At 38.6% G+C, this 24,176-nt stretch overlaps 4 protein-coding genes across 4 annotated transcripts; all 4 read right to left on the bottom strand.

Annotated features, from left to right (window-relative positions):
- Window positions 1-46: 46 nt before the first annotated feature.
- On the bottom strand, window positions 47-12,829 carry dnajc3a (DnaJ (Hsp40) homolog, subfamily C, member 3a). Its single transcript, XM_042427013.1, has 12 exons — window positions 12,602-12,829; window positions 12,122-12,232; window positions 11,906-12,030; window positions 11,162-11,236; window positions 9,441-9,593; window positions 9,118-9,299; window positions 8,230-8,349; window positions 7,590-7,695; window positions 7,371-7,491; window positions 2,503-2,635; window positions 1,845-1,993; window positions 47-622 (listed from the first exon to the last, which is right to left on the bottom strand). The coding sequence occupies exons 1-12, from the start codon at window positions 12,681-12,683 to the stop codon at window positions 465-467; spliced, it is 1,515 nt and encodes a 504-aa protein (XP_042282947.1). The 5' UTR covers window positions 12,684-12,829; the 3' UTR covers window positions 47-464.
- Window positions 12,830-14,851: 2,022 nt separating this feature from the next.
- Window positions 14,852-16,055, bottom strand: LOC121907476 (claudin-10-like). The gene is made up of 5 exons (XM_042427069.1): window positions 15,821-16,055; window positions 15,571-15,732; window positions 15,411-15,492; window positions 15,172-15,279; window positions 14,852-15,044 (listed from the first exon to the last, which is right to left on the bottom strand). The coding sequence occupies exons 1-5, from the start codon at window positions 16,050-16,052 to the stop codon at window positions 14,852-14,854; spliced, it is 777 nt and encodes a 258-aa protein (XP_042283003.1). The 5' UTR covers window positions 16,053-16,055.
- Window positions 16,056-16,885: 830 nt separating this feature from the next.
- Window positions 16,886-18,529, bottom strand: LOC121907662 (claudin-10). The gene is made up of 5 exons (XM_042427354.1): window positions 18,298-18,529; window positions 17,668-17,829; window positions 17,464-17,602; window positions 17,174-17,281; window positions 16,886-17,084 (listed from the first exon to the last, which is right to left on the bottom strand). The coding sequence occupies exons 1-5, from the start codon at window positions 18,527-18,529 to the stop codon at window positions 16,886-16,888; spliced, it is 840 nt and encodes a 279-aa protein (XP_042283288.1).
- Window positions 18,530-19,634: 1,105 nt separating this feature from the next.
- Window positions 19,635-24,067, bottom strand: LOC121907352 (claudin-10-like). Its single transcript, XM_042426865.1, has 5 exons — window positions 23,854-24,067; window positions 20,395-20,556; window positions 20,225-20,306; window positions 19,986-20,090; window positions 19,635-19,866 (listed from the first exon to the last, which is right to left on the bottom strand). The coding sequence occupies exons 1-5, from the start codon at window positions 24,065-24,067 to the stop codon at window positions 19,710-19,712; spliced, it is 720 nt and encodes a 239-aa protein (XP_042282799.1). The 3' UTR covers window positions 19,635-19,709.
- Window positions 24,068-24,176: the final 109 nt, after the last annotated feature.

The raw sequence follows: 24,176 nt of genomic DNA on the forward strand, positions 1-24,176 counted from the left end.
ATAAAGATCATTTAAAAAAAGAATATATAATTTCCCCTCAGTTCAATTTAATGTACATAAATAGCTCTTTATTTACAGTACAGAAAAACTCCATTCATATAAAAATAGCACTGTACCTATGTACAAATTGATTCTTCTGAATGGATGTGAATTTTAAGAGTGTACAATACATGGAAAGGAGGTAATGTGGAATTAACCACTTACTCGACAGATAAAAGCTGCTTCACACGTGGCAGATATTTGTTTGCATAGCAACAGACTTTCCAAATGGAATTCAAAGTTGTATCATTCAACAACAAAGATGCATCTTTAATTAAAGGTCACTGAGCTTAAGTCACCATTTGCTCCATAATCTTGTGAGACTATTGGTCTGGACCGACATTCCTGGTGCCAGCGTTCTCCCCTTCAAATAAAGAGGGAAAAGACAAAAAATCCCCATCCAGCTGTTCTGGATGTAAACATCTTCAGTTGAAGTTGAATTTAAAGTTGAAGGGTCCGGAGCCAAATGGATTGAAACCCTGGAAGCTGTGGAAGCCTTCATGAAAGTGCTGATGATGACGGTGACCCTGCTGGCTCTCCGGGTCCATTGGGTCTTCTCCTTGGTCAAACTTGGTTCTCATCTCTAGAAAAACGAGCAGATTGACACATTGAGTACAGAACAAAAGAACAAACAAGAAAACGCATACTCATATATAACTTTTGAATTAGAAATCAAGCCCTCCAGGAACTTTTTAAATTAGTTCTTTTTATGATTGCCAACTGTGAAAAAAATTAATTTTTCTCATTTTTCCTGTAATTTTTAAAAATGGCAAAGCTGGAGGGCAAAAAAAAAAAAAAAGCGATAAGCGTTAAAAGAACTAAAACATTAACATAATATGTATTGAATTCCAGTAAGATTAAAATAATCTTCATCAGCCTGTGATCAATAAACTCCATACACGAAATCTAAAGTTTAGTTCCAGCTCTTAGGTTATAGATGGTTCAGTGAAGGTATCAAGTTAGAAATGATTTGCTGAGATTTGAATTGGTGGAGTTTATTGGGTTCGATAATACTGCCCGAGAGGACGACTCATACTGAACTTGTAATGAACTTGGATTATTGAGGTCTGACTTTATTTCACCTGGGCTCATAAGATAAGTACTGAATTTGATCAATTTATGATGGAAAGTGAGGGGATTGTGAAATGTACAAGCATTTTTCTGTTTGCAGAATTACTGTAGAAATTACTGCTCACAAAAGTAATGTTGTAGTTGGATGAATTTACACTAATTATTGAAAAGCACGATCACAAATAAATTCATTGATTGGAGGAAATCAGTACATTCACAAGTAGCACTGACAGTAGAAAGGCTGCAACTGAATTATTTTCATTACCGATTAATCTGCAGATTATTTTAAAGATTAATCATTTTTCCCATCACGGTTTCTTAAAGAGGAAAGTGACATAAACAGTTTATTATTAAAATAGTTGCTGATAAAGTTTCTGGAGATTGAAGAGTTGAAACTCTTGACAGTAGCTTACAAAGCGAATTACTGGCAGTAATTGTGTCAACACTAATGTTTAAGTGTAATATGTGAATGGGACCCACATAATTAAATATTTAATTTACTCTTATCAAACAACCTGATAGCCTGTTAAATAAATACTATAATAGTAAGACAGTTTGGATAAAACAGGTTCACTGATGGACAACGTAAAGTATATTTACTGTGTGTCTCAGGATGAAAGTCTGCTGGACAAAATAACAAGTAGTAGCTGTTGAGAGCAGCTCCTAAGAGGCCTGACATTTACTGGGAGTCTGGCAGTAACTTCCACAGACTCTGCACACCTCACGCTTCTTACCTGGGTCAGTAAGAACCTCTTTAGCCTGAGCGATGTCTATGAACTTCTTCTCAGCCTTCTTCTTCTCAGCTGGATCCTGGAAGTTGTCTGGATGCCACTGCTGTGCCAGTTTCCTGTAGGCTTTGATAATCTCCTTCTTCTGGGCCGTTCTGTGACCATGGGGAGATTATTATCAGCACATTGACTGAAGATAAAAAAAAACAAAAAAAAAAAAACAGCTTCCCGTTCCCTCTTCTCAACATAAGCTGGACATAATAATACTCAACTAAGTGTCAGGGTTGCCACAGTGGCTCTGGTGTAATATCCTATTACTTTTTATAAGTATGAGTGCTTCTATTGCCTTCAATTTGTATTCTGCTTTGAATTGTCAGGAGTGCCTCTGAACTCATGAATGTACAAAAGTGATAAATAATCTGGTTTCCAGTACAGTAAGTCTTTCCCTGGAGCAGGAGTGGTTCAATGTATAAAAGTAACTGTAAACCGCTATCTGAAAGCTAAAACATAAATTGCTTTCTGATGCAGTCTTGTGAAGCAATCCATTTGTAAAATACCCTAATTTCCCCCCTGATTTCCCCTAGAGAATCTACTACACTCCCAGTCTGTTATACATCTCTTAAAACTCTAATAAAATATCCAAAATCCAGCAATCAACACCCACCTCTTCACTCCCAAGATCTTATAATAATCCCGCTTCTGAGACTGTTTGAGAAGTCGCTGAGCTCTCTCCAGGCCCTCTTTGATCTGGCGATCATTCTCGCTGTGTTGGGCAGCACTTTCGTAGTCCTTAATAGCTGTAAAATAAGAATACAGGATAAAAATCAGTATTGCTTACTTATCTGAGGCAGCTAAAAGGCTTTTAAATCGTTTTTGTGGGAAGCCTTCGCCTTATTAAAATGTTTTTTTTTTCTTTTAGAAAGGCACTGAGTCTTTCCATGTGATGAGGTAATATGTGTATTAGCCTCCACCCAAACGATCAACCAAGCAAAGACAAAAATGGATCAGCCAACAGTAATTTAATCTAACTGCGTTATTTTTCAATCTTCGCCTTAATTTCCTCAATTTCGCCATTATGATCGCTGTGCTTAAAAACACTAATACTGCTGAGACGTGTCTATATCCAGTTTCCTGCTTCTCCACTGCTCTACATTTGCAGACTTCTCATGAATACAATGAATCACCAACACAATTTAAAAAAAGAAAAGCTGATGACGTTTGTGGCTGATTTTGAATTCATATAAAACTGATTTTATTTTATAGATGTATAACTTCATGTCAAAATAAATCTAAATGATGATAAATCTGAACAGCACATCTCAAGCTGCATCCAGTTTTTTAAAAATACCCCCCAAAAAATCAAACAGGTCGTTACATCTGACATTTTGTTAAATTTGTCTAAAGGACAAATAACCACACTTTTAAGTTAATTATTACATTGAAAGGGCATATTTTTTATTATTATTATTATTATTAACTGTAGAGGCTTGCTGAGGCTGTTGTGTTTGAGATGCAATCATCTGTAGCGACATATGTGATTTAATAATGTTTAAGACAATCAACAATCATGACAGTCATGGCAGAAGTGGCCTAAAGATTAGAGAAGCGAGCTTGTGACTGGAAGAACAGTTTGATCCCGGCATCGGCAGGATAAATCTGGGTGGGGAAAAGTGAAAAAGCAGCGCTCCCTGCACAGTGGCTGGTAGATCAGACTGCGGTTGTACTGGGCAGCTTCCAGGTGTGAATGTGATCAGGGTGTTCCTACAAAAGACAGGCTGCCTCACGGTAAAACTTCCATGAATAAAATAAAAGGTTTTCCATGAATTTGTTTTTATAATACATCTGTTTCATTAGTCTATTTTTTTTGTTCCTATTTCTTACATCTTGCATCCTTTTGTTGTTTTTTTCCATGTTTCGTGAAGTATATTGCATATTTTTGTATTAAATGTGTTATATCTATAAAGTTGTATTATTATGTTATTATTAGTGTCAGTAATGACATCTCTAAAGAGGCTCCATCTTGTAATGTGGTTAAGAAGTAAACCGCTTTATTCATGCGGTGAATCACCTTCAGATCATGCTGCAGCAGCTTCAGGCTGTTTGTGTGCGCACGTTTGAGTGGCTTTGAGGTTTGTTTACCCTGTTATGTGTATTGAGGTGTATAAAACACCCCGTGGGTTTCTGACAGTTTAAAAGCCCACATGCTGGCATGTTCATGTCATGGTAATGACAACACACGGACTCAGCCAGCATCTCCTGTGGTTGCGGAGCTGATGGGATCTTGGTGAAGGCTGTTATCACTCTGGGACCGACCCGCCTGGAGTGATGGTGACATTAATTGTGTGGGTTTAATCGGACGTGTGTGTATGTTTTCTTTTGAAATATTCCGTGTGTAGACTGTGAACGGTACCATGATGACATCTGAACAGGCGGCAGAGGACCACGAACGAACAGGACGCCGAATACACAATGTAGTTTTGATTAGACTACATGGATTGTGTGTGAATTAACTGAAAAAGTGACGCTCCTAACAAGTTAACAGCATGACCTAAATGCTGACTGACATGACCCTTTAATCGAATCCTTCATCTTTTTTATAGCTGCTTTTTTGTGCGTGCATGCTTTGATATTTTACATCTAACACTTGTGTTTTATGAGCCGTTAGCTGAAATAAAATAAAAATGTAACATTATAACCTCAAGTGGATATTTAATGCTCAGACAGAAAGCTTGTGTCTGTAAAAGATGAAATGTTTGACTACCCAAAATTTCTAATTTTGATTGATTCCCAATTGTGGAAATCACTCCAGCAGGCCAGAAATAACAACATCTGATTGTGACCGGCGTCTCCCATCGGCAGCAGCTGGTCCGTGCTGTATGACAGACGCCCATTTTTAGCCAATTAACTGCCTGTACAGTCATCTGAAAGTGTCAGGTATGAGGGACAGTAGGACTGTTTTCCATCTGCAGTCTCCAATCTGAATGACGCACATTATCAAAAGTGTGTTTACGTACCACGGACTCACTGTGGTCACCTCTATTCAGTCTTGTGCAACCAGAAGCAGGCTGCTGAAAAATAACCAGCAGAATATCTGAGCTCTTGTGTGTCACGCTGGTTGGTTATATGTATATGTATGTATGTGTGTGTGTGTGTTAATTTCAGATATAGATAATGATACCACGACGCTGATACCATGTCCACACTAACCAACTAAATTTGAGGAAGAAGAATAAACAATGACAAAAACAACAATGGCGGGCGGCTTCATGAGATCGTTGTTCCCTTTATCGTCTACTTTGATAGCTTGTTTAGAGTTCAATGTAGCTAACTGCCACCTTTCTCTCGCTGATGCTGTAATCTGCTCTTAATAAACAAAATGTCAGGAAGCTGCCACAGAAATAGTATACAGTTTCTTCTTCGCCGGTTTTCTGTGGCTGACTTGCTCGCCCGTTCTCCGTGCGCGCCCAGTGGGAAGAGAATCGCCTGTTTTGGTGTTTTAATTTGGACGGAGGAATTTGCAGAAATGAGCTGAAACATGTCGGTTTTTCTCGAAAAAGGTGTTTTAGAATTTAGTCGGTTTAATGTAGACATAGTCTGAGTATCTGTCAGTATCGATACAATACTACATTCTACTTTTTCTCTTTAAAGTCCAGAATTTGAACATTTTTACACTTTGGGATCATCACATTTTTCTACAAACAAAAACTTTTGCTTTCAATAGTCTCTATTGCCAAGTTTGCTTCCTCTGCGTTATGCTCTTTCAAGTTTCAAGTGTGTGCTATTAAAACGTCCAACTGTGATTCTACCACTTGACACATGTTTACTTGATGTGTAAAGGTACAAATTTGGTATGATTGTTTTTTTTCTTTAATTACATTTTTCCAACAATTAACAGTATTTCTAGATATCAAAAGGTGTGAGTGTTTCAAATTGTAATAGAGTGAGCTGCTGGAGGAGAAATGATGTTTTCCTTTTCTATAGGAAACAGTAGTATGATACTGCATCGGCAATCTGTTCACAGTTCGGTGGTTTACTTTAAATTTCAAACTTAATTGACAGATAAACATAAAATGTAGGCAGCCACTTTGACTAAAATATCCATTGGTTGTCTGCACAGTGGCAGCAGAACATCAGGTGACAGGTAAAATGATGAGTGGGAGATTATTCCTGGAGACTTCACCATCTGCCATCACTGGACTCTCTGCGATTTGACAACAGATAGTGTAAGGGAGACCGCTGTTTCAGCCTAACCCCCTCCCCTCCACCAGGAAAGGCTTTATGGAGATAGTAAGTGTTGAGTGTGTGTGTGTGTTTTGGCACTACCACCTAAGAATGGCTTTAGGCCTGATAAACAAGAAAACTCTGCATAATTTCCGCCAGTAGCGCAGGGCGGCTCTACACCTCGCAGGCTATACTTACTTCTAGCACACTGCTCCACACCTAATTTTAATTATACTGCGTCGGTTAAGCGCTCTCATAGATGACAGATGAGACATAGCAGTTATATGCTTTAACTAAATTAGCTATGGAAATCCATACTATATCATGTTTATTTCAATTCACAGTCAAAATGGATTTAGTGAAGAACAAACAGATTGTGAATGTAAATGAGGTATAATTTATTTAGAAGCGAGCATCCTCTTAACCCTCACCCTAACCCTGGGTTTGCCAGTATACATGGACACATTTCAACAAATAAAGTGATCAAATGGTAAGATGTTTATATGATTATCATTGATATTTTAACTTTGTTTCACTGTGTATTATGGGTAGAGTTACAAGGACCCCTTGTGTTAGACCCCTGCAATGACACCAGTTAGTTTGTCTCTCAAGTGTAGTAGAGTTAGAGCTTTTACAAAATGCAGTAAATTTCAGTAACTTCACTAAGAGGTCATAATGAAACAGGTAAATAATGTAATAATAATACATTTTGCAAACAGCTGCTATTCATGCATCATCTGTGTCATAATTCAGTCCGTATTCAACAAAAAACACACTGACTTTCTCGACTGAAATGAATGAACATCCATTGGAAAAGGATTAATAGAACTATTTCTGTATTGATTTTTAAATTCTTTTTTAAAAGCACCTTATAGTCTTGCACCAGCCGACATGCTTGCAATGAATGAACCAGTACGGCAGTTGGGATTGCTGATATTTTTAATTAAACTTAAGAACACACCTCTTTACAGTCTGGCTGTTTATTAGAATGCTTTATGGACATTATTTGTTTTATTTTAATCACTTATTTTATTGTATTTGTGTTTTTAAATATTTCCCCTCATATTGGTTTCATTTGTCTTTTTTTTTAATTGATTTTATCAAGTTTTTATTTGATTTGATTTTATAATTATTATTTATTTATTTTTCAAATCTACTTTATTGTTTTTTTTATTTCTCGTGTGCATTGTTCTCAAATTGTTTGAGAACTGCACAAATGTGACTCTGGCTCAGAGTCTGAAAATTTAACAGACTGACTAAATTGAATCGAAAAACATCTGAATTACATACAGCTACAACTGAGGGACTTACCTTCCTCGTACTGTTCCTCTTGGACGTAGGCCTCGGCTCTGTCCTTCAGCGCATTGACATTCTGCGGGTCCGACTCCAGGACTTCACTACACACTGAGATAGCTCTGCTAGCCTGCTGGCTCTGCTCATAACACAGTGCAAACATGATGGTCAGATGTATTATTCAACACAGACACAGAGTGAGTTAATGCATCTTAAGGCAGCAGTAAGGGGTCTTACCTGCGCCAGCGCGTGGCAGATGCGCTCTTTGGCAAGCAGAGAGAAATGCGGCACGTTGGGCTCAGTCTTCATCACCGCCTCGTATTTGCTCACCGCGTCTTCATACCTAAAAGAGCAGGAAGCAGGTACGTGTTTCAACACTGTGATGCTGGCAATACAGTGGAATGCAACATGGATCTACGCACTTACAAACATCACATCACTCTGTTATTCTCTATTTACTCTTATGAATATGTTATCTTATGTTCGCAAATATGATGTGACAAGTGTTCACATTCAGATGGGATTTGCATGCCTGTTTGTAAGAGCAGAAAGTCGAAGAGCTCGAGGGTGAGGAAGCACTCATTCGACAGCTGATGCAATCCCTGGTGTTAAAAGGGGATATTATTTTATATTTATAAGGATATGCAACTGCCTGAACACACACACACACATTGACCTAGGTCACTTTTGGGGACATTAAGGGAGACCTGACCCTAACCTTAACCACAAATCAGCATTTTACTAATTGGGGGCATGGTTTTTGTCTCCAATTAACTAGTCTTAAGTCTGAAATTTGTCCCCAAAAGTAGCCTATGACAGCCACACACACACACACACACACACACACACACACACACACACACACACACACACACACCTCTGCTCTTGGATGAGTTCCTCTGCAGACTGGATCTGTTTGTTGAGCTTCTTGACCTGCTTGTAATGGCTGTAGCACTGCTTATGATCAGGATCCAGCTTTAGGCACTCACGCACCTCACTGCGGATCAGAGGAGAGGAGGTAAGGAGGTTAGGGTGGTTTAAAACAGTGAGGCCAGGTTTCTGGTGATATTACCTGATGAATTGTCAACTTACAAGGAGCGGACAAAATCATGAGGACATCTTATCGTACACATAACAGTCCTACAGTAAATACACCTTTGGTGAAGCTCATACAATGTTGATTCCAATGCTGAGATCATTTTTGAGGCCAGGAGTCAGGAGTTGCACAAATAGAGGGTTGACTTGTACTCATTGTTCCTCTTTACAAATGTAGTTTTCTTGCGTTTTGTCCTCATTTCATTCAGTATTTTTACAGTATTTGTGATTGCTTTTGTTGTCATAATTACAAAGGCAGCTTTAACTTTTCAATGCAGACAACTGGCAGATGTGCAAAGTAGCAAGATAGTCACTATTTTAATCACTGGTGCATCTATTTCAAAATAGCTTGGTTATCAACACAAAAATGGGAATCAAGTTGAATCAAAAAAGTCTCAACAAAAAACAAACATTTACTGCAGGACTACTGAGTTGTATTATAAGATGTTCTTGTTATTTTGTCCACCTTCTTGTCACAAAAAGACAAATGCAACAAATATGCATTTATAAATGACATTACACTGATATAAAGTAGAGATTCAAACAATTGCACAAAAAAAAAATTACAGACTGGTAATGTCAATGTGATGTGATGTGATGCTACTTGTCACAATGTCTGATATCAGTGTGTGAGCTTCGTCAAAGAGAGCAGTCTGAGAGTGGGTCTTACTTGAGGGACATCTCATGGTCTCCAAGGTTATAGTATATAGTGCTGAGTTTGAAGAAAGCCTGGGTATTGTCGTTCTTTAACTTGGAGGCAGCTTTAAGGTCGCTGATGGCCTTCCCCATCTCTCCCATCTGAATAAAACACTCAGCTCGCATCTCACGAGAGGTCACATCCCAAACGCAAGTCTGGAACAGACAGACAATAACACTTAGAAACTGCAGCTAGTAGATATATAACTGCTCTGTAAACCTGCAGTGATGAGAACATTAAAAAAAAACTGGTCATGCTTGCAAGAAAATTAGACAATGCTGAAAATGCTGTCTTGCCTCAATGACAGTGTCGAGCTGGGTGGCAGCTGTCAGGTAATCCTTGCTGTTGTAGCTGCTGCGTGCCTGAGCCACCAACCGCTGAATTTCATCTGACTTTGTGAGCTGACTCTGGGCTTCCCTCTCTTCTTTGTCGCTGGGGTTGGATTTGAGCTGGAACATCGCAAGGTAAGACATGACATCTAATGCTTACAGTCACGGTTTAAGCAGTCAAAACTGGGAAAAAGCTTGAGTGACCAAAAAAAAAGACTGAAGTGTGGAGAAGAATGTGGAGTAAGAGATGCAGATGGTTACCAGAAACCGAGTGTGTGTAAGAAAAAATGATTCTGTCCTTCACTGATGTACTCCAATACAGACCCCCTACATTTCTGAAGTGAGTCTTGCGCCAACTAACTTTGCCTCTTGAAAGCACTGCCTATCACAGCAGTGCTTACCTAAACCCATTACACTATAATTACTTTCATCATAGAGGTCATCATATTCACAAGACCAATCTCGGCTAATGACGCATCCTTTACAAATAGACCTGGCTACCCTTTAAGTGTTCCCTGCTAGCTCAGCTTAGGGACGAGGGTAATGCATAAATGTGATGAATTACGCAAGTCCAATGATCTGGACTGCTGAAGCAGCAGGACAGCCTGAACCTCTGGCCGGATCCCTTGACATTATGCTAGCAAAGTGTAGTCCACGCAAAACTGCACAAGCCCAGATGCCTATTGGCCTCTGCTGGGAATGTGGGCTCTTGCCTTCTTGAAATTGAAATATGAAATCTAAGCCTGTAGCATACTGTGATTATTTCATTCAAGCCACCTGAGGTTTCACATTACAGCCTGATAGAACAGGTGAGACTAACCGCTGAGCTTCAACCTACACACATAATCAAGTTCAAACACTTACTGGTTTTCAATTAAAGGAAACTAAAAGTCAAGGTAGTAATGATCAAAATAGGCCTATGCACAATGTGACACTATCTGCCATTCCTTTAAGCACACAGGAGGAACAACCAAATGATCCCCCGCACACACACACATGATAACCTCACCTGAGAATACAGAATGGAAACTAAAACTAGATACAGCAAGGGCATAAACATCCCCTGGCGGAGTTGTGAAACCTTAGTGTAAAATGGTAGTTCTAATGGAAAGTGCATTAGCGAGATTCAGTCTTAATCCTAAACGAGTACCCGAAAATGATCCCCGAAGGCCTGAATGAGAATTCAGTCACTGCCAATTCAATTATTATCTACGTGTCGTCAGATGGCTTAAGGATGCAGGGTTTTCTAAGGTTATCCAAGGTTTTTGGTGGCATGCTTAAGTTATACCTTAGTTAATGCTTTGTTTCAAAGAGCTCTGTGCTAAGTATATTCACCCCATCAATGAAAAAAAACATCACATGCTGTCAACCTTTTAGTAAAACAAAGTGTAGTAAAGTAAATGAAGTGTACACATGCATAAAAAAAACACAAATACTCCTCTTAAAAGGCTCATTCTAAACAAAAAAGCTGTTAATAAATTAAAACATGACTGTCATTAGTTTAAAATCATATTGACAAAAAAACTTAAAGCTTAGTTCTAATGATTCAGTTTAGTGTCACTACAACAGCAGACTAAAGAACAACACTGACACCTCCTGGTGAACTCCTACTTTCCTGACAAAGAGGTCAGTTCCTTCTTTTCTTGGTTTTGTTGTAGTGGAGTTAGAACTGCATGTGTCACACTTACCACTTTCTTAAAGTCACTTTCCGCTTCATCCAGTCTCCCCTGCTTCAGAAGGAGATTTCCTCTCTGAAGCCGTGCCTGTTGAGAGATGGAACAAGTTTTGTACAAAGACTGCAAATATAAACTTATCAACACAGCTGAAATAACTGACTACTTTCCCAGAGCATTTGTGCCCGAAAGTGACATAAACTATAAAAAGGGCGCACGTACACACACACATAGACAGAAAGACAGATAGATAGAAGCTTTTCCACATTTTTCTCTCAAACAAATCAGTCAGACCTACAATGTTTTGAGCTGCAACTGACGATTACTTTCATTATTGATTAATCTGTTAATTATTTTCTCGATTAATCAATTGGTTAGGTGTATAAAACATCTGAAAATGGTAAAAAAAAAAAAAAGAAAAAAAAAAAGTCGATCACTATTTCCTCAAGCACAAGATGATCCTCAAATGTCTTCTTTTGTCCCAACAACAGTCTACAACCCAAAGATACTTTAATAGAAGACTAAAAAAATCTGAAAATATTCAAATTTGCAAAGCTGCAATCAGAGAATCTGGACATTTATTTCTTAAAGAATGACTCCAAACAATGAATCAATTATCAAAATAGTTGGCGATTAATTTAATAGCTGGCAACAAATCGATTCATCAACTGATAGTTGCAGCTCTAAGTTATACTTTTGGTAAGGTCACAGGAAGCATAAAACTGTGTGCAATGGTGTTTTCAAATCAAAGAAACTCACAGATGTGAAGTCTGGTTTGAGCTCAATGACTCTGCTCAAATCTGGAAGTGCAGATTTTGACTTCCCCATAGCCAGAAACACGGTAGCTCTCCTGTAGAAGGCCATGTAGTTCTTGGGATCTCCGTCTGACAAAAGAAACATTTGAAAACATAACCACACATGTTGAGAGTTATTCACATAAATACATGACGGTAGGTAACCTCTTCTGTCACTTACCCACAGCTGCATGGAAATGAGAGAGTGCATCGGCTAGCTGGCCAGCAGCAAGCAGTTTCTTCCCCATCTCCATATGATTGTCCACACTGCCCTCTCTGCCACATTTCACTCCTGAGAAACATTCACAACACTGACACTTTTGCCACGACACTGACACCAGTTTCACATGCTACAGCTAACAGCACTAGCTAGCTTTTTAATGTGTTCTCGTCATTGACAGGTAAAAAATGACTTAGCGTCACCGTCAATTTGGTCACTAACAAATACATCACACTCAAAAACTATTAACCGATAAGCTAACAGAGTGATTTGCCTTGCTAAACTGAGGCTAGCTGACGTTAGCTAACACAATGTTATCGATTTAGCTCGAGTTACCGTTACTGTTTAAACGAACCAGCGTCGAAGCTGTAGCTAACTATAACGGTAACGCTAGGTAGTAGCTAGCATTAGCTTGCCTAGTTAGTATAGTCAGTTTCTTACCTTCATATCTCATGTCAATCAAAACAAGAACATATGGCATGTAGGTCAATATTTTGTGAGCTACATGTTCGATGGAAACCATGGTTAGATTTGGATCAGACAGCCCCTCACTCGTTGCGACTTACAAAACTAACCGATGCGGTTTTTCAACTAATGTTTCGCTTAATTGTCAGCGGTCCCCTGTGTTGACAGCTACTCAGCATTGCCTCTCTTCTCCCAGACTCACAGCGGGGCAGCAAACTCTACCGACCGGGCGTGGGTGACGCTGATTGGCTGCATTGTTTGGAAAACCCCGCCCACCTCTGCTGGCTCAACGGAGAGGAGCCACGGCAGCACAAGCAGGTTATCTGTGTGTGTGTGTGTGTGTGTGTGTGTGTGTGTGTGTGTGTGTGTGTGTGTCACAGTGGTGGAAAGTAACCTAGTACATTCACTTAAGTACTGTGCTTAACTACAATTTATGAGGTACTTGTATTTTACTGGAGTATTTCCATTTGAGGCTACTTTATACTTCCACTCCACTATATATTCAGGGGGAAATATTGTACTTTCTACTCCACTACATTTATTTAACAGCTTTAGTTACTTTTCAGATGAAGATTTGACACAATATAACAAACTTTTAAATCAATAGAACGCATTGTTAAAGATGAAACCAGTACAATATTTCCCTCTAAAATGTAGTGAAGCTGAAGTATAGATCAACACGAATACTTAGTAAAGTGCAAGTACTTCAGTGTTGTTTATAAGTATGGTGCTTGAATAAATGTACTTTGTTACTGCCATTTAGTAAGAAATGTTGATGATGGTCTAAGTGAAAATGTATGTCTGCTTCATAAGTTAGCTAGTTTTAACTTTATGAAATGCATCCAATTTGAATGTTTTATTAGTTTATCACATGTTTTGCATGCAGAACTGTAACATGCAAAGTAACTGTAACTTCAGCCATAAGGTTGAGTATAAAGAAACATGAACTAAAGTAGCCTCTAAAGTGTCAGATTTTCTTGTGACAAATTAAATTTATTGAAATTTGTTGAACATTTTCAGGTCCAAGATACAGATTCTCCACACACTTCACAATTAAAAAAAAAAACATACAACAATATACTCATTTAAAATACCAATAATTGCACAAATCAACTTTATAATTATATAAAATATCCTTAGTTGACCAGAATTTATCCAGTCTATTTTTAAAAGAGTTTACTGAAGGAGCCACACTACATCCTCTGGAAGCTCCTTCCATGCATTTTCAGCACAAAGTGTGAAGACGTTTTTTCTCTTTTTAGAGAGACAGAGGAAGCTGCAGTATGAAGTCTAATAGAATAACTGTTGTAAGACTTAGTACACAATCATAGGGAAGCATTACAGTTACAATGAAACAAGCAAACATCTTTACATTTACTCCTATCATAACTGTGGCGGGAAAAATATGTGTTTTTTTTGCTGTGATTCATCCATCTCTTTCAAAAACATCACACAGCATCAGGCAGCATTTGATTAAAAGTTTGCAATCTTATATTACCATTTAAGCACATGTGGAAATGAGGAACTTACACACTGAGTCAACATAGTTACTTCTGTGGTCATGTACAGATTGTTAGAGCTACTGTTGTTCAGGTCAGAGCAAGAGGACAGGACATAAAACTATGTTCAGGCACCATCACAGCATTGAAAACATATTCACTGTTACAACAACAAAAACATCTAAATAAATGAACACATTTGTTTTCCTTCTTTATAATTTTTTGCATGATTCCATTTTATCATGCTTGTTATCTTTAGTAGTAATGATGTCTTTTGATGTCCCTCAGTAAAGCGAGGGTTAACTGTGGGAGGTTCACTTACTATGCCTTATTGCAAATGATGTGTCTTAGTGACAATCAGTGTACCTAAAAAGGGAAACTTGCACACACACATAGGAGAAAAGAGGCCTTTTTTAATGGAAGACATTCTGACATGTCACAGTAGAAAAAGCACAGGTGCACCTAATAAAATTAATGACGGCTGAATTTCATTTAGCTGCTTCGGTTCCAGGGTTCCTGGTATTGTGCATGCTGGCTCACGTCACACTCTTACGGCTTACTGGCACACTTGAATAGTTCAGAGCCATTGTTAATGTTATTAGTAACACCTGTGCTTTTCCTGCAAGTCAAAATGACCACTGTGAAAAGGGCGTATTCTTAATGCAACGGTTAAAGCTAGAGTATGAACTTGCAATATAAAATAACTCCACTAAAATCACACTTGAGGTCACACTTGTGCATTTGAAACTGACGTCTTGGTGCTACTGGTGATCCCAGAGATGCTGCTGTCTCTGCTGCCGCTCGTGGACCTTGATTTTCTGCTCTCACTGATCTCTGTGCGAGCCGAAGACACAAGGCTTTTTTTTGTTGGGACAGCTATGTAGGCATCAGGGAGCTGGTAGGCAAGGCGTCGTTTTGAACTATGAGGATTAAATTCAAGAAATATATTGTTTAATTTTCTCTGTTGGTGCGTGAGGGTGAATAAAAAATGCTGGATATATGATATACACACACACACACGCACAAACAGTCATCACAGCACTGTACCTTGAGTGGCACCCTTCCCTCCCTGCAAAGATACTGTAAATAAGACCTCCGACAACAAGTAAGGTGGAGCCTCCCCAACCAATAAACACTCCAACACCTATTTCAAACCTGGCAATAAACACAAGAATAAGTCATGAAGATACGGTACTCCACTCAAAGAATTATGTGATCAATATTGATGCAATAATAAGGCTAGTTTGTTGTATACTTCATCCATGTCACTTAAAAACGGTACATACTTCTGAGCCCTGAAGTTTGGGTCTTGAAATTCTGCTCTAATTTTGTTGCCATAATAGGAGAAAGCAACCATAGAACACATCCCTGAAACAAAAGGCACATATTTCTCTCACAATATTGCAACATGACCTCTTTCAATTAACTCTCGGTGTGACATCTTACCTCCGATAAGGTAATTCATCCCCCCAGCAAAGGTTACTCTTGCATTAGCGAGTTCTGATCCTCCAATCTTAGTGCACTTCATTCCCACTAAGACCAGAACTGATCCAAAGAATGACAGGATAATAGAGATGATGATGAGAGCGCGGCACATGTGAATGTCCCCTGTCCAAGAGCAGCAAAACAAAATTCAGCACACACACTACAAGATTCAGATACTATCATGCCTTGTGCTAAAATACATTTTACTCACAATTAAGTGCAAGCATTGATGGAATTCCTTTGCAGTCAGAGACTCCAGTTGAATCAGATATACAATCCTTCCACAGGTTGGAGAAGTAGTTCGATGTAGTCAGAACTATGCTGTCAACTTCTGACCAAGTCCAGATCTCTGTAGGCATGGTGGAACAAACCAGGATCCATCCAGACACACAAACCACAAAGCAGCCGATCTCCATGTACATCACCACAGTCCTGTAACTCATGTTCGCCTTGAAGTTGAACAGCTAGATGGAGAAAAGGCAAATCACACAGTAGCACTGTCACAAGCTCCTGAACTGTAGGAGGAGAGAAGATTGCTCACCGCAGAGTCTGTAAGTCCCACCTCACATGACGATAACACACACACAAAAGAGGACAAGTGTGGTTTGTGTACATCATCACATGTTTTGCCTTATTCTTGTGTTATGTGAAGGTCACCTTGATAATGTGTTTGTTGTTAGTATGATACCCAGCAGTGTACCAGCATGGGTTTCAGTTCCATTCATAGTGTGTTGGTGTAGGTTTGGGCCTCTTATTTCAGATGGTGTGTCTGACAAAGTCCAACAATGTTAACAAGGCAATAATAACACACATGAAAGTAAGAAAGGGCAAGTTTTAAAGGATTTGCAATATCATTAGTGGCATTCTTTTGTTGTTACACATTAACGATAATGACAGGAGAATGATACACTTTGTGTGTAAGATCTGAATTGAGGATAAGCTGGTGCAAAATTATGAGGGCAGTCATGAGTTACAGTAATAAGTAATTCAAAATATCACCAATGAAATAATTAATTGGAAAGAGACTCACAATGCTCATTATAAAATTCGTACAAAGTTTTTTATATATATATTAACATACTTCAGATACATTCTTAATTGTAATACATGCTTTGGTTAAATCACATTTACTGTACACGAAATTTAACAAGTGAAGAGTAAACACAAGACAATATGTTTTATGCAGTTTATGAACTGTTATCCTATCTGCAGTATAAGCTATGTTGATTTTTTTGTATTAAAATAAAATTGCATATAAAAAAAGATATTTGAGCTACTACACAAATGCATCTCTTTCTGAGATTTTATCCGGCGTTGTCTGAGAAAGCTTCGAGATCTTGGAGCTGCTGGATCTTCCTGAGTCTATATAATAAGATCCATACTGCCTAGACGGTCTGTAGTATCCGGTGTACAGGGTTCTTCCTCTGGAGCGAGGGGCCATGTATGTGCCTCCTCCATAGTCATATACCACTTTACTGTAAGACCAAACATTGCCAAAGTTAATAATGCATTGACCTCAGCGAACATAGGGAAAGGGATGGAAATACTAGATGAATTAGAATACCTTTCAGGGCAGATTACTCGGTAGACTGTCACAGCATAAAACACCGCTCCTAAAAGGATGAAGAAACATCCCACCAATCCAAGAAATATGGGAGGTCCTAGGTCATACCTGGAATCAGTTAAAATGTGATTTTAAAAAGGCATTATGCATTGTAACACTATACATCAAATACAATACATCAAATTTTGGCATCAGTGGAGCTCTGCAGTGCAGTAAATGTAGTAAATTTGAGTTGGAAATTGATAGAATTTCAACTTAAAGGAGATCTGATTCAGTGTGACAAACTGTACCGTAAGACTCCTGGTCCTACACTGGGAGCAAAGGATGTTCTGGCAATCCTGTTGATGTATAAGCAGTATCCAGAAATATCTGACACACCTGTGTGCAGAGGTTTCGTTGATACCAAGAAATAATGAGGGCAAAACATTTCTGTCATTTACAGAGACAAACACGATGTGTTAGTGTGTGTGTGTGTGTGTGTGTTCTATACGCACCGCCAGCAAAATGAAACACTGCTCCTGCAAAAAGCAGTTTGTCTTTGGTTCTATCTGCTCCACCGATGTAAGTGCACTCCATTCCAATAAAGCATAATACCACACCAAAGAATCCCAGAGTTAACCCACACATGAGCAATCCTCGCACTCCCTGGATGAAAGCTGTGAGAAACACAAACAGTTCAAGCAAAAAATGAAAATGGATTTAGAAAAAGTTCAATTTCTCTCAGAATGAAAAGAGGCGGACGTGAGTATGAAACAAATCATATGCTCTTTGGAAAGTCCTTTTATTCACTTGTCCAAAAATGCAGTCCAATTAAAAAGCCCTGCAGTAAATACTATCTTTGCAAAGCTTATAATAATTAGTCTCTATCAAAGAGGTAGTTTGTTGAGGCTGTGGTGATAAAATATTTTTTACAGCTTACAGTATATTCCAATCCAACACAAAAACACAAAGACATTTAACCTTTTAAAGTGTCCATTTAATTGTGTGCACCATCTTTACGAGTACTCTACACCCAGGTTAAGCATTGAACTACAGGACTGCAAATCTTTCTATTCATGCAGAGTGGCAGCACTTAAAACATCATTGCTGAGATATATAAAACATGTGCACTGCTGAGCACTTACGGGTGACACTCCAGAGCACCGGGAAGTCTCTACAGTTTGTCACTGCCGTAGAATCGGTGAAACAGTCCTTCCAGAGGTTAGACCAGTACCAGGCCACCTTGATGATGAAGGATCCTCCTTGGCCTCCTAACTGGGTGATCCTCCAGTAGTCCATGGCCATTGTGCACAGCACAAACAGCCATCCCAGTGATGAGATCAAAAAGCCAGATATTTGAATCAAACGTTTCTCCATTTCGGAAATCAGTAAATTAAACCAGATCTGCTCATGTAGTCTAGTGTAATGGTAGGAGTGCAAAACAGTGAACTAACACTTGGTGTCTACTCAGTGGGCGGCAGGATGATGAGGCGTTTCTTGTGTCATTTCAGAGGGTGGACAGGATGACAGTGTGTGTGTGTGTGCCATGTGCCATTAGTGTTGATGAGGGCTCTGTGCCATTGTATGAGATGTTTACTGTAAACGTTCAGGAACGTGTCACCCACTTGAGATATTTCACACCACTTCTAGCTACTTTTTCCATGATATGAACTTTTACATCATTTGTGTATCCACTTTACAGCAATAATGCAACAATGGCATGACATTAATGTTCAATCATTTTTTGACAACCAGCTTAATATCAGGAAATGTTCCAATAAAGTGATAAAGCTGGCTCCCAAAGTTCTTTACAAGAAAGTATAATAAAAACTGTAAAACTGCTGCCCTCTTCCGACCCGCCACAGGATCAAATATGACATCATCTGCAGACAAAACAAGAAATACAAAAAACAGAACCTTCTTCTTATTTTTATTTGTTTTTATCTCCTCTCATATACTCTACTTCTACTTTTAAAGGAAGTGAGATTACATATCATGTTCTACACGTTGTTCTACTCCCAGTGTTCTTCAAGTCTGTATGTTACAAAATCATAGTTAATGGTTATATCATGGAAAACAAGAACATCTGTGTTTGACACAGTTTTAAATATATCGTCATTACAGATTAACAACATGTGCAGGTTACTTACAGTTAAAACTGTACAACCAATATATGTCTTGCAAAATATTACACAATTATTAGTAAAATTTCCACATACAGATACAAAAGGAGAAAATTATGCAAAACTTCAGAAAAAGACACATTGTGAACCAAATGTTGTTGATTCTGCTGTTTAATATGTAGAACGGAGGAAAGTATAAAATCCCCAAATCAGGAAGTAAACTATATCATTTTGTAAATTTGTACCCCCAGAAGAAACATGTAAAGATTAAACTTAATACATGGTGAGTCAAAAATCAATATCGCCAAATTCCCCTGGTGTTAGACAGAAACCACCAAGTTTCATACAGTGTGCTGTATCTTTTAGTTTATAGTATATCTTTTATGACATTTGCACCAGTGGCATCGACTTAAAGTTTTTAATATTCACATCCCTTACACATATACATTCTTATCAAAGTGCTGCACCCTGGAGGAGTTGCTGTAGTCTGGAGGCGGCCTGTGGTTGACAGGCTTTGCATGCCCTCTCGGGTAGGAGGAGATATGAGAATGTGACGCAGCGCCTTTGTAGATATATTTTGCCTGACTGTTGCTGTAAAGAGACAGAATTCACAGATTCATCCTCACAAATCAAACCACCTCTCAACAAAACTGATACATACAGTAGGTCCTCTGTATAACGTAAACATAGTATGTGTTACTCATACAAACCTTTTGCTAAAAGAGTCTGCAATGGAGAGACAGAGCATGCTGCCTCCCAGAATACAGAGGATAGAACCTGCCCAGCCGATGAAGAGCGCGGCTCCCAGCTCATACCTAGAGACAAAGAGCAGTATTTAATGGTATTGTGTTTTAATGGTATTGTGTATTTAATGGTATTGTGTAGAGTCAGAACTGTTTAATAGTCACATTAAACAGTTCTGACTCTACAGTTTAAACATGCTTCTTACTTCTGTGCGATATACATCGGGTCGAAAAACTCTGATGTTATCCGGTGTGCGTAGAGGGAACATGCTGAAAGCGAGCAGAGGCCTGAAAAAAGCAAGAAAAAGGCCGTCATCAATTTAGAGCAACAGAAAATGCTATTACACAGATGATTCTACAGGCTCACTATACTTACCACTAAGAATGAAATTTACACCAGCAAAGCAGGCAATCCCGGCTTTGTTTTTGTCACTTCCTCCAATTTTGGTGCATTTCATCCCAATAAGGGCACATATAGTGCCAAAAAACCCCAGACAGACAGCTGCAATCATCAATCCCCTGCAAGCTTGGATGTAACCTGGAAAAAACAGAAATCATATAGAGGTCTATTTAAATGCCATCAAAAAGTGTTACACTCTCACATCTGCACACCGCAAGGTCAACAAGATTTTGACCTTGTGACAAATTTACACATAAAGCATGAAATACAATTTGTCACAAGTGACCATAATCGTTTTTAGGTTCCTCGTGGCGAGGTAATGACTGCCTTGGTATGAAACTTCTCATTCAGATGTGTTTTTGAGGCAAATATTACCTTGGAAGTTAACCCCTGAGACTAGTCAGCCGTGGTAGAAACTGCCTGAGGTTCCAAGTAAATCTCATTTATAGCCTTCAAGCTCCAACAACTAGGGCTAAACATTGACATATTTGGAGGGTAAATGAGTTGTTCCCTGGAGACTTGCATTAGGCTTTAGGGTATCTATTAGTCCTGACTAGAGATGGCTTTAATTTGTATTTTCCAACAAATTTAAAATAAGGCACCAGGACGAAGGATGAGGGTGAATCTGTGACAGTGTAAACATAAAAACAAAATAGCCTGAAGAAACATTTATCAAGTCAAGTCAACATGATCAAACAACAGCATTAAAAAGGTCAAGAAACATTCACAGTCAAAGGTAGAAAAAGAAAACAAGCATCCAACAAGAAGGAAAAAGAAGAGCAGACCATCCAATGCCAACAGTGAGGGAAAGTCTTTGCAGTTGGAGACTCCTGTTGAATCTGTCACACAGGTCTTCCACAGGTTGGACCAGTATGTGGCCGTGGTGATGACTGTTCCATCAAGTGAAGACACCTTCCAATAGTCCGTCGGCAAGGTGGAAGATACCAGCACCCATCCCGAAGTGGTTAAAATAAAGGCCAGGATCTCCTGAAACATGCTGTTGTCACTGCTACGGAGAAGACTCCTTCACACTGCTGTGGCTGCTAATTAAGTTGGTGGGGACCTAAATTTGATTAACGCTTCCCCGGCTAGTAAAGCTTGTTGAAAGGCTCCGCACTAGTAAGTTCAATGGATAGGTTGTGATTGATAGTTAATGTGTTGTGGACTGTTATATTCTGTTGGGAGGAGTTTAGCCCTAAAAATCAGCAAGTGGCCAGTGGTCTATTACAACGTCTTCCAACCCCTCACCTACTACACGTCACTGTGACTCACAGTCATAGATGATGAGGGGATTGAAGGTCCTGGATGTAGAAAGTGGGCCAATGACGTCAGTAATGACGTTTAGAATTAAAGGAAGCAACTGTGCACATGAATGATATATTTATAGCTGTGAGTGAGTTTGTGTGTGTGTATTTTGTGGGTAACAAATCAATTTGATTAATAAGTAATAATAATGATACCACACTGGAAAAATACTTAATTGAAAGTAAAATTTTTGCATTGAAGATTAGACACTTAAAAAAGCACTGCAGTGGTCTTAAAGTGTTAAATTATTAATGTATTAACCTGTAATGAGTTAATGTTGTCACTCCAGGTTAGATTAAACTGACAATTCATACATACTGATAGTTACAACCACTTTATCACTGTAAATAAAAAAGGGGTTTAAAAAAACCCTGACAATTCATCATACATTATATTGTGTGGCAATGCATTTAGTATGGACAGTCTCAACAAAAAAATGAACATCAAGCTTCACAAAAGCAGCATTTATTGTTTTGGTGGTCATGTCCGTTTCTCTAGTCTGTGTACATTTCTATCTAAATTGTGTCTCAGGATTTATTTTTGAGTCTAGAAACCTGACTCCAGAAACAGATATTTGAGAGAGGATACAGTGAATGTGTCACCTTCTACCTGTCACCTTGCACTGACTCATATGATTAATACAAGTGAGTGTTTGAGCTTCCTTGTGCAAGATGTAGATAACTTATTGACAGCATGTCACCCACCCCGATGTCTCAGGAGGCTACATCGCAAAGAAATGTGTTTATTACTTCATGAAAGGAGAAAATAAAAAATATTCTGGATATCACAGTGAGTAGCAAACATCAGGGAAATCACACCTAATTAGGAATTCATCAAGCTTTCATAATCTGAATTAGAGCCCCATCTGGTGGATGTACATGTAGATAAAGACACTACTGCCACCCTCAGATGGAGCACGGAGTCTTAAAGCACTTTGTTACTTGTAACTGTTTAGGTTGAAAACATATAATTTGTGAATGAATATGATAAACAAATAAAGATATAGTCAATACATGGATAAAACAGTATTGCTGGGGAAAAAGAACCTATAGATCCTAAATAGACAAAAAGAACATAAATCCTTCAATACTGAGTAAATACTGTGATTGTAATATAAAATATGGGTGTAAAAGGGTTTTTACTGAATATCATAATTTAATTTTGATTTGTGTATTTTCTCCCCTGCTGGCTCACATGACCTACAATATGTCTTTGCTTTCCCGGCTCTTACAGAGGCTTCTCTGACTCACACATACTTAGTTTGATATTTCCCTCAAAGGATTACACATTTGCCACAGCTAACATGTGTTCCATAATCGGGAGCAGAAACCAATATATCATCAATTGCTTTCATTATTTAGTCATTTCTTTTTTTCAGTGTGAAACTATATTTTTAGTTGTCAGAAATCTGAAACAGGGTAACAAGTGATTTGTCCAGTGTCTCAATTTGTGATTATATCAGCGATGATTTTAGTAAAAGATAACAGATTAGGTGTAATTTGATATGTGAACAGTGATATTGTATAAGACTCCACAATCAGGTTCATTTTAAAAACAGAGATAAACCAAGTCTTTCACTGACAAGTTGACAAATGCGCTGAAAGACTTTCCTCTATGAGAGATACTTAATGACAAGCTTTGAGTAAAGATTTCTTCCCAGAACAGATCACTTGAAAATGAGTTCCTTAGTAATATTTTACTTTTTAATAATTTTCCATAGTAATTTCAAGGACCGCTTAACATAATGAATTTAACACAGTGTGAAGGTGGTAACTTGTAATAAAGTTTCATGTCCATTCATAAGAGTTTATCCTATTAAGTTTGAGTTTTGATGACAGTTTGGAGCAGCAAACTGATTCTTCTTATATGTCAGTGCATGTTTTCCGAACCATCTGTGTTGATAAATGTTTAAGTTATTCTGTGCTGTTACACATTAAGGACATTTCATAAAGCACCAACAATACCCTGCCATAAGTTAGTACATTCTGTTCATACACTAGATGCAATGCCAATATAATTTACTCAGTATTTCACCATGAAAGACACAAATGCGCTATGCAGTTACAGTGGTAGTAGTGCAAGAGCATGCAGATAGTGTTTCTGGCAGCTGTTAGACACTGAGCTGCTTACCTTCCAGCTTAAGGATAGTATGATGTGGTCTGCAGTGCAGAGCTCCAATGGCATTCCCAGCACAGTTGGTCCACAGACCCTGGAGCACCCAGGTGGCTGTGATGACTGAGGATGCCCGGCTGGTGGTCCGCCATTCGTGGGACACTGTTGCACCGATCGTGGCACCCAGCCCTGCTAGGCCGCTGAGAAAAGCCAAAATCTGCAAGCCTGACATTTGGTGGGTTAAGATATGTATGCAGTCTTTTAGCAGATTTAGGAAAAGGAGACGAAATAAAATCGCCCCAGGCAGGCAAATTACACTGTGACATGTGTTTCACTGAGAT

The sequence above is a fragment of the Thunnus maccoyii genome, chromosome 11 (genome assembly GCF_910596095.1).
Source record: "Thunnus maccoyii chromosome 11, fThuMac1.1, whole genome shotgun sequence".
In the NCBI taxonomy this organism is placed as follows: Eukaryota; Metazoa; Chordata; class Actinopteri; order Scombriformes; family Scombridae; genus Thunnus; species Thunnus maccoyii.